Source organism: Halyomorpha halys, unplaced genomic scaffold (assembly GCF_000696795.3).
Source record: "Halyomorpha halys isolate HHAL.00 unplaced genomic scaffold, Hhal_1.1 Scaffold748.1, whole genome shotgun sequence".
Lineage (NCBI taxonomy): Eukaryota > Metazoa > Arthropoda > Insecta > Hemiptera > Pentatomidae > Halyomorpha > Halyomorpha halys.
In genome coordinates this window covers 100,476-115,325 of record NW_027111006.1, presented here as the reverse complement: position 1 = coordinate 115,325, position 14,850 = coordinate 100,476, and the positions used below count along the sequence as shown (strand labels likewise).

Here is a 14,850-nt window from a genome sequence, read left to right as displayed (position 1 = left end):
AAAGCAAATCTAATTGTTATAATAACTATGTAAGTGATCAACTGGCCGATCTGGTAATAAAGAAATTTAAAAATAAAAAATATAATTCCTTCAGGTAATATGTTACTTAGTATCTCAATTAAATAACTAATTATAAAATAACTTCAAAGGAGAGAAATATAGACTTATTGCCGACAGAGACATGCAGACAGTGAAGCTAATGGGAGTAATTAACAGCTGTAGTCAGTACAGTACACAGCCCCCCTCTGACATCACTCATCCCCCAAATGCCCGCCATATGACGAGGAGTAATGTTCAAGACAGCTGTTCCGCCGGGTGGATCCGTATCCGTATGTGGGCCTGACCCATTTCTGATGGTTCATCGCTATGTTATCTTATGATTCTGAGCCTATAGGCTGCTTAGAAGGATACAGATTCACCTACGTATTTGTCAAACTACGGGAAAATCCCTCATTTGCAAGCGTGTGGAAGGATTATTTGGATTTGCTGGTACAAGTTGGTCTGAATTCCTGGCCGATCGAGTTTAGGTTTTTGAGAACAAATTCATCAAAATGAAAGGACCTTTGGTCAAACGCTTGTCAAAACAGAATTATAAATTTTAAAATTGACTATGGGCGATAAAAGTTTGTGTTCTCCATGTTTTTATTAATTCAAGTATTTTGCCATCCTTCAGAATATTCTGTGGGCTGTTGTGGCGACAGTTACTGCTCATTTAGCGCTATCCAAGGGGAACGTGTATCAATGATACGGACGCGAGCAGCACTACCCCCCACGGAGACATGGATGGGGACCATCTTTTGGCGTGTGTTGTTCTGGAGGATGTTGAGTGAGATGCGGACCAACTAAGAGGAAGAGTAAAATTGTATTGGGCTGGGAAAGGGAAAATGGCGTAATAACCCACTTCCTGTGGCTTAAGAAAAAAAAATCCATCCTTCAGAATCGATACTTAACACCAGTTTAAGATTTTATAATTTAAAATTATATCAATTGTGTGTAAGAACATTTTTTCAAAACCTACGATTGCCTTTATATGTTTGATTTAACACATTAGAGATACATAGTTAGGAACACATTGTTTGTTTGGGTACTTAAAATGACAAAAATGTTTGAACAAAAGTTGAGTTTATAAGTTATCAAAGCCCCATTTCTCGGGAATTTTAGTAATCTACCATCTACTTTTTCGATTTTCACTTATCTTTAGTTTGTTTCTTTTTTTTTTTATATTGAAATTAAAATCGAACGTAGTAGCCGACACAAGCCCGACGTACAACATTTCTCTGGAACACAAAAACATTTGGGTACTGACGTTTGTTATTTTTTTTGTTTGCCAAACATTTGTGAGAACTTTTGGCATGCAACAAGTAGCAAATGTGTGGAACCGATTAAAGAAGTTACAGTTATCGTTTGCAGGATGTTTCTGAAGGGCGATTAGAGGTAAAAAAAAAACAACACTAAATTTGATTTAACGATCAAATTTTTGAAGCAAAAATGGAATCCTACTGTTTTACTTAAAATTCCAACCAAGGGAAACGAAGAAACTTTGTACTATAACTTTGCTTATCCGTTCAGTTGTTTAATAGATAGCTAGTGTGTATTTTGCGAATTTGTCTCTCTTCTTTTTAAAGTTGTTATTTCTTGTCTCTTAAGTGGTTTTTATGACTAATAAAATTTCTATGACTAATAAAATATTAATCATATTTCTCCTGAATTTTAATGAAGAAAAAATTGGTATTTCCTCATACGGAAGAAAACGTAACTAATAAAGCAGCGATATTTAATAGTAACACATCTTACACATAAAAGTTTATTTTTTAATTTTGTATCAGAGTTATTCACAAGATCATACCCTTGACTGGTGTTACATTGTACTTATTATCTACGGGTCAGACCGTAGAACGATTCCAGTAGAAAAATTAACCTAAGTCGACAGGACTATCTTTGAAATATATTCATTTCAAAAAATTTTATTTTTGTCAGATGTGGCACAATTCAAGAAAAATAGCGATACGATTGAATGGTAATAAATCACACGGCCAACTGATCTGTAGTACAACAGAGTTCTAAGAATGAGGGTCTACTTTATCAGATAAACGACTCATCAGGTATACACCTCATTGTTAAGGGTGTAAGGCAGCGGTTCCAAACTTTTTTCCGCATGGCACCCTTTTGGGTCTAAAAGCATTATGTTGCACCCTTGTAAGATTAGAAAAAATTTGCGACACCCTTGTCGAACAAAATATTTATTAATATTTAACTAATTTTATTTTTTAATATTTAAAATGACATTCCCACACCATTTTGGGAACCTTACACCATAATTGGTACTAGTACGTTTTTGTGAGGATGATAATTTATTGCAACATTATTATTTTGATTTAAGAATTTTGTATAAATAGTAATAATAGCATCGTACTTTGTTGTTACAATATTTTTTTCACATTAAAATTTATAAAACAAGTTTGGAAAAACAAATCACCTTTATCCATTGCTATCAAGAATATTAATGAGTAAAATTAAACTATTTTAAAAATTCCGGTTCTAACAACGTTATCTTGTTTGATATAGGTGAAGGAAAACACTGAAATAATAGGAACAACTGTTTGTAGTCAGCTATTGTAACTTAAAACTTAATAAGTTGTTATAACTTATTTTACTGTTATGACTGTTATTGTAACTTATAAAACAGTCTCTGTCAACAAATTAAGCAGATATGTCATTTTAATTAAACAAATGCCTGTTGATTCAACTCAAATAAGCACTTAAGAGCGTCACTCTATTCAGGACGTTTCAGACAGATTGCCTGGGTGTATTATACCCCTATTAAACAGTGTGGTTGTGGTAAGTTCGAGAGGGTGGGTCGCGTATAAGCAAAACAAAAGAGGCATTCAGGGGTGTCCTTTTATTTTTTTTTCTTCTATTGCTTAACACGCCATTGCATTGCTTGAACAGAAAAATGCATTGCAACTCATTCCAAATTATATATTTTTCAATTCAAGTAACTTTCTTTCAAAAGGCTACCACATACCAATGAAATGAGAATTTTTTTTATGTTTTAAATTCAATTCGGGAAAAACTAAAGCAAACCCTAGTTTAACGAACCCACTAAACGTTTCAAAACTTAACAAACAAATCCTTCAAATTCCCTAATCCAGATTTGGGTTTTTTTGTCTAATACTCACATTCATTTTTTCACCTTACTGAAAAACTTTCCAATGTGGATGTATGATTTTATCTCTAATCTTCAAAATTATACATGCGGGTTACATCTTAGACAATATATATTATCACAAAACTATAATTGAAAAGGAAAATAGACCCATTTATAATATAATTTAATAATATGATTTCAAAAAACATTTTTGGATAAGTTTTCCAGCCCTTCAATATACTAGTACTTCTTGAGTGATATTAAATACAATTTAAATAAAACTGATGAAATATTACTGCAGATAAAACTTGAGTACTTTTTCAATATAAAAAACGTTTCACAATTCTTGAGACTACTTAGAACTACTTAATTATATAAACAGATTTAGAAATGAAAACAATTATTCAAGAATACCACCTTTAGTTCTGTTTTAATTTACTAATAGATACATTAAAAACTAAAATTTTCTAATCGATATGTCTAAAAGAAAATTATTTTTCTGAGATTAATAATGACAGATTTCTTTCGTCATGCCTAAGGCTAACAAAATGCATGTTTAAACTTTCTAACAAAATATGTTCTATATAAATGAGTGTGAGATACTTTATTAAACTATTAATTCAAAAGAAAAAGGCCAAAATTCAATAGGTTACTTACTGAAGTGTTACTTCCAACTACACACCTCAGTACCGACAAAACTAAGAGAAATTAAATTAGTGGAAATAAATTACTTCATGAACATATTACTTTGGTAAAATGAACAACTTCCTATAAGATTGTACTGTAAGAACTCTAAATTGTATAGTATTATAACAGATCCATGTTTTTTCTTGATAATAAATAATAAATGTATAAAATAAATCCAAGTTTATTTTGAAGTTATTACATTATTATTTATCTATTTTTTTCGTTTATTTTTAATTTTCATAGTAATCATGCGTATATTATTACACACGACATTTAGGCGAATATTTACCTATTTTATATAAATAATTATAACACTTTAAAAAAACTTTTAATGACGACATTATGCCTTATTCGATTTAATAGAACAATATGTCTTTTAGCGTTTAACTATTCAATTAACAGCCAAATTAAATTTTAAAATGAATATTTTAATAAAACTTAAACGACTTCTATTCTATTTTCACTCGAGACCCTGCGACACCTTAATCGGCTACACTGAATAATGCAATACAGGCAGAAATGGACACACTACATTACATAATGAGTTGAAAATGGCAACAAATATTCAAATGAATGGATAAATATGGTAGGTTGCTGTCTTAAAAAAACTATGCTATCTAAAGGATAACGAATTAAATTTTAAAAAACAAAATGTTTTGGTACAAAAATCCACTTCGTCATTTAAAATTACAAAATATGAAGCATAATGTACAAACATTTGTTGGTTGAACAGTTTCAAAAAATCATAAAATTCTTAATAAATATTTTATATTGTTTATATCCAATAATATTATAGGTGAATATGTGTGGTGTTAGATAAACTAACAAAATAAATAGCTTCATAAAGAAATAAAGGAGTATTTTGCAGATTTTCTACTTATTTCCAAAATTGTGGCTTACCTTCCTTCGTATGATTAAAACAAATTTTATATATATAATGCTGTTGAGAATATTTTTGTTTAAGTAATAACGAGATAAAACCTCGATATATGTAAAGAAGGTCTAGATGAAAGAGAAGGGAAGATAAGATAAACAAACAATAAACCAAATGAAGGGTTCCACAGACCTAGAAGTCTACAGCTTTTGACTAAGCCAACATAATTCATTCTTGTAATGTTAAGTTTATTTTAGCGTCAATATAAAACTCGAAGAAATTTTAATATTAAGAAAGTTTAAAAACAACATCATTTATACTTCAAATACTATAAAAGAAAAGTTACTAATTAAATGAAAATTAATGTTTCATTGAAAGTCATGAATTATTGTTTTTTTATTACTATAAAAATAAGTACAGGTGGAGTTAATAAATAAGATTTATGCAAAAATTACCTTTTTATCTTGATAAATGAATATAAATTAAAAAAAAAATATTTGTAATTCCTTCACTAAGTTTGTATTTTCACCCCACCTTGTTTCAAAACCATATGAAAAATAATTTAATTGTATTCAATTAAGCAATTAATTCTAAAAAAAAAAAAAAATGGCAGGGAAGAGGAAACTTGGAATAGGCACTTCTCTAATTCCAATTCAATTCGCTTATTCAATTTTCAATTTTCAACCCTCTAACTTAATTTAGATGGGACTATAGAGGCAAGGTGGGAGATAAAATCAGAAATTCTGGAAAAGCCATATCTGAAATACTAATTCAATTCATAAAGGAATTATCAAACCTGTAACTCAATATAGAGAAACTGTAGAGGGGCCTGGTCGTAAAACCATTAAAACTGCCATAAAACATTAGAACAGGGCGGAATACTGAAATTCAACACATTCTCTTATGTTATTATTTGTACTTGAAAACAACCCAACAACCGAGTTCAACCTCATTAAGTCCGAAGTTGGCAGCTGGAGGTATTTAAATTTCTAGGAGGAAAAATATATTGTATATACAAACAAATATATAATATAACCGAAATCCCCATAAGCATTTTCTTGTAGTTATGAAAGCAATGTAAAATGTATCCCCTACGATTAACGTTCAAGTTGAAAAAATAAAAGTTATGAAAATACCTTAATAAAGCCAATTTGTTTTTACAATGACATTGATTTTAAAATTTTGTTATCTTAATTGATAACTAAAGAACATCAGAATAAATAAAAGGTCTCAAAGAAAATTACAACATAACTATCACAAAATAAATAAACCAAATTTATGAAATGTAAGAAGATATAACAAAGATGTAAAAATATTAATATAATAAGAATATTAATAAAATTGTTATAAGACAACAAAAATAGACAATTGCATTTATTATTAAAGATGTTTCACTTACCACTAACCTGGAACTAATCAAACAAACGCTTCAGCAAACAAAATCAACACAGCTCTAAGTTTTATTAACAAGACTGAAAAAAACTAATGCAATTTGGCGGTCTACAGTGTTGCTCTAGAAAAGAACTGCAACTACTGCTTAAGAAATTAAAATAAAAATTTCTTTATTTGGGTTTTTATTAAGATAATTATCATTATAATCTAATATATTGTTAATTATATATGATTTTATTAAAAAAGAATTTTTTTTGTAAATATATTTTGAAAAGAGATCTCTGCCATTGCTCCTTGTTGATAGCGTACAGTCGGGAACTGTTAAGAGCGCTGCAGTTGGCAGGGCGGACTGTACACCACACACCAGGCTCTATAGTTATATTTAGTTGAGTGGAGGGAACCCATCGCTCCCTAAGCTTAGTGTTAGATAGGCTACAAACCAGGCAGATTTGTCCAGCCCAAGGTCCGCTTTGTTTTTGTTGTTTAAGTAACAATTTTTGTTATTGTGTTAAATTCTACGCGGAACGAGCTTTTCACGGTTTCAACTTCATCTCTGCTTTGCTATTTTGGTTTTGTATGTATTATTATAAAACAGTTTATGATTTGATTCGATAATCTTGGGCAACAGTTCAGTTTTTCATATGAATTTTATATTATGTACGTACAATTCAGTTTTCATAAAATCAGTGATGTAAAAACCATTTTCGAAATCACATGATGGAATATATTAAAATATAAACATTAGTCAAGACTTTAGCTTAAAATAGATTCATATTTATGATAAATATACATTTATATACATATTTAAATATATAATAATATCGCGGGAATAGAAAACTTGATATTTGCAAAGAAATTAAAATATTCGTATGAATGAAATTTAGCGAACGATGAAATCATTCTTTTAATTAAAGATGAGTGGGTATAACTATTAATAATTATTGGTTTTCCTTAAGTGATGCAATAAATTCGTAATTGTACAAATAAAGATTATTTATTTGATAAACTTGAGATAATGTTTAGTTGAGGTCGGTAAGCCACTGCTCCCGCGATATCTATTAACCTCATTAAGCAATTTAGTCACTTAGGCTTCCCCTCTGTTTGGCGGGAAGCAAACTATTGCCCAAGGATATCAAACCTTATCAGTCGACTTAGTTGTCATGGTAACACATCTCTCTCGGCAGATTTCCTGTCAGACAATATTACTACTTCTGTGAGATGTCTTCATTGCTATCGTTCACCTTTTCCTGACATAAGTGAAGATATGATCATCGTTATGCTCTGTATTATGATGAAGATACTTGAATATTCGTCGGGGAAGATCATCCAGGCGGGAAAGCGCAAGTTCAGAAAAAGGAAAAAAGGTAAACTTATTTTACTTTTTGTTTGCATGAACCATTTCTACCACTTTCATTACACCACTGTTATCTCAATTCGTGACTGATTGTTGTTAAAGATAAAGGCATTTAACCCATTTCTGTTTGTTTTTTTGTCCTTTCTATCAATATCAACAAAGAAACTATTAAAAGTAGTAACTAACCATAATTAAGAACTTTCATTTAACTGTAAAATTACTTTCACTGATATAAACTGTAGTGACACTAAATCACGCCAGTTTTTTAATTATTATGTCATTAACGTTTATGGAAAAACTTACTTTTGAATATTAAAATCATAGAAACATGTATGGTTCATATTACATGATCTGTTTGACAATTATAAATTAAAATAGAGTGTAGATAAGAGACTTGTAAAAATTTCTATTAAATTTTATTTGTATTGTTACTTATAAATATCAGATCGGTGTAATATAGTCAATACAGAAAATTTTTTTGAAGGTAGATTACATTTCTAATTTTGTTTAAATTTCGATATTAATTAAACTTCATCTAATACTTATTAGAGTCAGACATAGGCTTCATCCGAAAGGGAATGGAGGGGAGAATTCTGATTTATGCAAATAATATTCAAATTTATTTTGATCAGTAATTTATAAATCTACTCTTGTTTTTCTAGTTTCATATTTAAATGTATTCATCTAGATTATTATCTCTTTGGGTGCTGGGAGGGGTGTTGCTACAGCAATTTGTTGGAAGGAACGAGGTCTTAAATTTCCCAACTATTTTGATCGAATTTCTCAACTTTATAAAATGTATTGGTTTTCACGACTATATTATGAAATATTTTTATTTTCCCAACTATTTTGGATTTTAGCTTTGCACTACCTGTTGCGAATGTTAACACCTAATAACAACAATATTTTTTTCTTATAATATTCAAACACATTATATTCATAAAATCTAAATATATTCACTTTTGATGTGTTGGTTATAAATTTTAGTAACTCTTTGAGTTGATTGTTTTACCACTGTATTCTTAATTTGAATTAGGTTCTGAAATCTCAAATTTTCCAATTTTTTTAAATGTTTCCTGGACGTTGTGATGTTTTAACTTATAGAATTATAACAAAATGTTTATTTTTTATGTACCAATGGTTTGCAAATTTTGTCATGGTAGTATCCTTTCAAAAATTTAACATAGTAATTTCTTCTATATTATGTATGTTTCTGAAACCTAAGAATTTGAGACAACGCAATTCTATCCTCGAATTTTAAACATAAGAAATTCTAAAGTTTCAGTTTTTTTTTTTGTTTTCTCCAGAAGTGTTAGTTTTTCTCCCTGATACAACCAGAAAAAGTTTGAAAGTTATTTACTTTTTCTTTGTTGTTTGGATGATAATGTGTTAAAATTAATTTTTAATGTTGTCAAACAATTAAACAACATTAATTACACACTTTTTGTAATAGAAATAAGGTGGATTACGTAGCTCTTATTTTATTTACTTGCTTTAAAGGCGTATCTTTCATAACTTGTGAATAGCTCATTTTTATTCCAACTCCTTGACAGGCATGACACAACATATATTAAATTTTGGGAGTCTTGCTTCATTAAATTTTCTAATTTTTTTTTTTATTGTTGCTTTATTAGAGCTGGACTAGGTTTCCTTGAGTTACTGAGTAAGTCTAATTATATTTTTTTTTCTGATGTTTGTATATTATGTAAATATTCATGTTCTAGCCACTGAGTCTTTGTTTATTAAGGCACCATTGTAGATATTATTCTGGTCGTACGAATTTGATACAAATTGGAATTTTAAATTTATTACAGTCTCTTGTCTCTGAAGTAGTTTTGATTTTTGATTTTATTTATATGTTTTGTCGGAAGTTCTGTCCTATAAGATTCAGGCTAGAAACGTAGAATAGAAATAATAGATATATCTTGTTAATCATATGTTGTGTTATATTTTAAAACTTACTTCACCAATAGTCGGGTTCTTTTAGAAACATTTACCTGCACTGTGACCAAAACATTTGCCTGTAATTACAGATATTCTTTACAGATTAGTCAGTGAATCAAGTTGTAAAAGTTACACAACTGATTGTGAAAGCTGGATGGCATCCTTAGATACTTCAAAAATGTTAGTCCTTCAAATACTCTACAAATAGATTTGATCCATTTCAGCATGGTCTTTCTTCATTATTATTACTTAAAAATGAGTTGTCTATCCATATTTGACATATTGAATGAAGGTCAGAACTGCTTTTATTTAGATCATGACTTTGAATGTTGTCAACAAACCTATTTTATCATCTTGAGTGGGAAAGTTAAGCTTTATTTTATTGGTTCTTTTCACTGAAATTGAACCTATTACCCAACGACTATTACTTATCAATCCGAACTTAAACATTTTATTTATTTATTTTACAGATTTTATTTTATAAATACATAAATATCTAAATAACACTAATAATAAATAAATATACAATACCAATTCAAAATGATTTTGACTATAATTTTTTTGTTTTATCTCCTTTAATTAACATTTTCTAAAGTTAACCTAATGATTGGAGAAGTTTGTCGGGGGGTGCGGTCAGCAAAGAACAACATAAATAAACAAACCATATTTATTTATTTTATGCCGACGTTTCGACCTGAGTTTCAGGTCTTCATCAGGGGTTGTGGCGTAGAAGGTAGGCTAGCAACTGATTAACCTAATGATGTTTGAGTTGTGAGCCTGCTTATACAGGGGTATGAAGTTTAGCATTAATTAGTTGAAATAATTAATAAAATTTCCGTATTCCAAACACTACTGCCACTATATCCACACCACTACAGCTACCATATGCTACCACCATTTTGCATGATAGGATACTTGAGGTTAAAACCACACAGAAGCACCAGCGGTCTACGCAGGGTAGTTGTGGTTGTAAAGTAAAATTTACAGACGCACACATCTATTTTTATTCTTATATATTGAAATGAAAAGTAAATTTTTAATTATTTCTTTTTTTTTTTTTGTTATAGACATAGGGACTGTGAAGCAAATTTTTGCTGTTAATATAATTTTCAAGATAAAATTCTGATTTTCAGCTACAAATTAAACTAAAACCAAAATAAATTAACTTATTCTGATATAGTACTTCCTTTAACGTTTAGGTCTATAAATAAAAATGATTATGTAAATCTTGCATAAACAATTTTATTTCTATTTACTTTCAACCAGAAAGTACTTAAACAATTGTTAAAATATGTTGCTTTTTCATTGTTTTAATCGAACACAAATTGGGTTTTAGCCCTATAGCCTAGCTATGTACAAGTGGGATGTAAGTGTCAACAAATTTTTTGAGATCCTCACATGGTATAAATGTTTAATTTACTTAGCTAACAAGATATTATTTCCTTATTATTATTTATGGTGTTATCAACTGAAAATTTGCATATTTGGAAGTTGGTACGGCTTAACCTCATTTTCAATTCAGTATAAACATTTTTGCTCTTACTAATAATTTGTTTAATTTTGGGAGAGAGTGGTAAGGGATGAAGTAGAAGGGAGAATATTCCTTACAAATAGAGCAGAAACTAATAATATCACACAAGCTGTTAAGTCAAGACTATCAGATAGACTAAACATTCTATGTTCAATAAAGTGAACCCAGGTAACTAACATCTAATAAACAGATAATAATATTTGTCTTTTGATACTCCTTAATTCCATCCACAAATAATATCTAAATAAAGATATTATAATCTAATCTCTCTCTACCACTGCTGTGTGGGGATGCCCTCTTACACAAGCTCCATAGAGCTTGGACCAAGTGTCCCTCTCCTGTATCAGCTGGATCTGCCCCTTTTATGTAGAGATCATGAATTTGAGGAGTAAGAAAGGATGGGCTGTAAATATCTAAATATTTAGATTAACAAAACAAAAAACTCTTGGATATATGTATATATAGTTGACCATAAAAATTGATGTATAGGAAGATGGTCAGGGTTGCGGTCAAAGGAGAAACTAAACTATTTTTGTTTCTCCTTTGACCGCAACCCTGACCATCTTCCTATACAAAAAAAATTTGTGGGTTCGAAATTATTTATTTTTAAAGAAAGAATCATTATTAAGTACTGTTTCATGACCAATGGTTATGCAAGGTGATCTGGCTTATATTATGCTCAATTATCAGATTTTCTTCACTACTAATTGAAGGATCAGGTACCATTTTGCAGTAGACAGGTGATATGTAGCGAAATAAATTGTGAATATATTCATTTTTTAACTATAATACAACACGTAAAATATTTATGTATAATAAACTGCTAATTATTATAAACTTAAATGTTTAAAATATATTTATGGGTAAAAATTGAAGAGAATGTTGCTGCAATAACTTATTGAGATAGTGAGGCAACCTAAAATTTCCCATCAATTTTGACGGAAGTCTGGAACATTCCCTAATATTTGTACTTTTCATAAACATTTTTGGCAACTGATCACTAAATTGTTTTTTTTTTTTAGCCAATGCACAATTGAGAGTATAATAAACTCTACCACATTTTTGTAGTTTAAAGTGGGTTTACAAAATTAAACTTTTTGGATTTTCAAATTATAACAGAGAATGATATCCCTGGGTTTAACATCACTTATAGTTTAATCTGCATTTATGTCGTTTCATTCTGAAATAAAAAAAAATATTAGGGATTTATTGCATACCATAACTAAAAGTGACTATGATAATAATGACAAGATAAAGATTATGTTGAAATAAGGATGTAAGGGTAGCTCAATGTAATAATTCTATTCGATCAATTGTGGATCCAATGTGGGGTTGGGTTAGGTGATCTTCCTGTGCCCTATATGATTTGTACTCGCCCTTCACTGAGCATGAGTGCTAAACACATTATGAACATTGTTTTAGAAATGCTACTTCCTTACCAATTAGTGAACCCTAAACCCTTAATTGGTTTTAGAAGTCCTTTCTTAATGCAGGAGGTAATCACTATGCACAACATTTACTATGAAGTACTAAGAATGTAGAATGTAAGAATGTTAATGCAATAATGTACATTTCATTACTCAAGTAATTGGAACACATAATTTTTTTATTATGAACGAAATATTTCATAACAATGAAAGTATTTAGATGGTACTATTTAATAAATAAAGCCTTTACGGAAATATTTACCTTCATATGATTTTTTTTTCTTGCTTTTAGATCCATAATTCTGATTTTCAGTTAGGACACATGCCCAAATCGGTTCAACCAATCTACTCCAAACTTGACAATGATTTAGGGCTCTATAAACTGCAACAGAGGGCGCAAACTGGGTCTAATTAGAACCGAAGATATGAAATAAAACGTGTGAATTTTTTTATTTTTCCTACTTGAAACCCATATTTCGCCCTTATAAGGGCATTAAATATTTTTTTAGTCGATATATGCTGACATCTTTATAAAGGGCTGATACCCAGCTTTCCAACGGTTCTATTTACGTAGAATAAAATTCAGAGGAGTTATGAACGAATATAGGAATAATTGACATCGTGAAGGAGGGGGAGGGGGTAAATCCAAAGAAATCATGATGAAAAATTTCCAATTTTAATTTCTTTGAAAAGTGCTATTTGGCAGTTTGAAACAACAGTAAAAACGAATATGAAATGCTATTTTTCAAAAACAAAATTTCTGACCTACTTTACCCTGAGCCACTTTAGGTTTTTATAATTTTTCGTAAGTTCTATAGAATCAGTAATGTTTTTGTTTTTATTAATTCTCAGAAACAGACGAATCGAATGGTTTACGTTAACCGTGAAAAAACGCATACTTTCTGAGCTAGAAAACACTTAATTTTTTCAAAACTTTTTTTTTACTCGAGAATTCGAGGATATCTTTTAACCTTCCTATTATGAAAGGGAACATTTTGAAAAAAAAAACACGTCAATCGATTAAATAATTTATTGTGGGCAAAGATTCGAGCCAAGATTCCCTTGTATGTATATATATTTGAACATGTTGGAATTATTACATATTTGGTGATTTGTTGCTGCATTATATATGGCATATTTTGCACGTTTTTATATTATTAAAATCCGGACTCTGATGATAAGTTTTTTTAAATGGATTCGAAGTTCAATAATTAATTAAATTGTCTATTTTCTTCTTTTATTTATTCAATATTTAGCTTTTTCCCGTAAATAGGAATTGGTTTTGTGAAATGCATTTGGCTAGAAGTATTATGAGCGTAGCGGTTGGCCAGCCTGTGGCTCTAAATATACCCAATTGATGCTGGCCCCTGCCCAATGGACTCCACTACCCCGTTTCTTCTTCTCTTATTCACTTTAACTTGAAAGAGAAGGTAATGTTTTCCTTTGATTCTACATATGCTTTAGGGATCAAGATGTCTAACTGTTTGTATAAAGTAATTTCGTTTGTTTTATCCTACTGACAGTGGCGTTGCTGCAAAAATTTATTGTAAGGAGGGGCGCAAAATCTAGAATTTCCCAACAATTTTAACTGGATTCCCAACTTACCTGAAATCTACCTTTAATCCTTAACATTTTTGGAAAACTGGCCTTTGTTGATAGCATATATAGGGATTTTTTTGTAAAGTGACTTCTTTTAATTATGTTTCACCAAGAATTATTGGAGGTGTCAATATGGTAACTAAGGACTACCAACAATACCTTAGTAGGTAGATTAAATAAAGAATTTTAACCTTCGGCTCTGTTCCCCTTTTCTTTTAACAAAATTGAGAAAAAGGAGATTCCAAATATTATTATTAACTTTTAGGGTTTGCAATAAATGGCTTCCTTGAGTTTGTTTGTTAGAGCTGGATTTAAAGTTGGTCATGTTTTATTCTTCGATCAAATGTATGTTTCAATCCAATTCATGCGGTCATTTAACTTTTAAATGGAATTCTACTAAAACGTATTGCATTACTGATGGGATTCGTAAATTTGAAATGGATTCGAGGTATTGAAAAACAAAGGCTTTATACTGAGTTTGTATTCATACAGAAGACTAAATGTTATGGGGGACGAATATACCCATAAGCTTTTATGAGGAAAAACTCATTTATAATTGTAAAAGTTGATATATTTTTTATTTATCAGTAGTCAGTCCCAAATTCGGGGAGAAACAAAAATAGTTATTTTACCCCAATTTTTTATTACTTTTATGAAAATCTAGGTATAGTTACTTGTCAAAATTGACTACTCTGGCAACTATACTACGTTAGCATAAACTACGTGAAGTTTTATCTTTCCTTGAAAAAACTTAAAAAATGATTATTTTATAACTTCTCAAACAGCCGTTATTTTTTATTCCCCTTATCACGGTTGGCGGAGTCGTCAATTTTTATCTTTTGATTCATTTCGTTCTTATTTTCAATTCATGGTTGCTGTTTTCTTTCTTTTATA

The 14,850-nt window shown here is 29.8% G+C and overlaps 1 protein-coding gene across 2 annotated transcripts in view; it reads left to right on the top strand.

Annotated features, from left to right (window-relative positions):
- Nucleotides 1–6,479: 6,479 nt before the first annotated feature.
- LOC106685837 (serine-rich adhesin for platelets) overlaps nt 6,480–14,850 on the top strand; it is a 103,961-nt gene continuing 95,590 nt past the window's right edge. The window contains exons 1-2 of one of the 2 annotated variants that reach the window (XM_014428772.3): nt 6,480–6,675; nt 7,286–7,465. In XM_014428772.3, coding sequence (XP_014284258.1) covers nt 7,366–7,465 — 100 coding nt within the window. In that variant the 5' untranslated portion in view covers nt 6,480–6,675; nt 7,286–7,365. Of the gene's footprint in view, nt 6,676–7,175; nt 7,466–14,850 lie in introns of those variants that run through there. The other variant, XM_014428773.3, reaches the window with a different exon arrangement.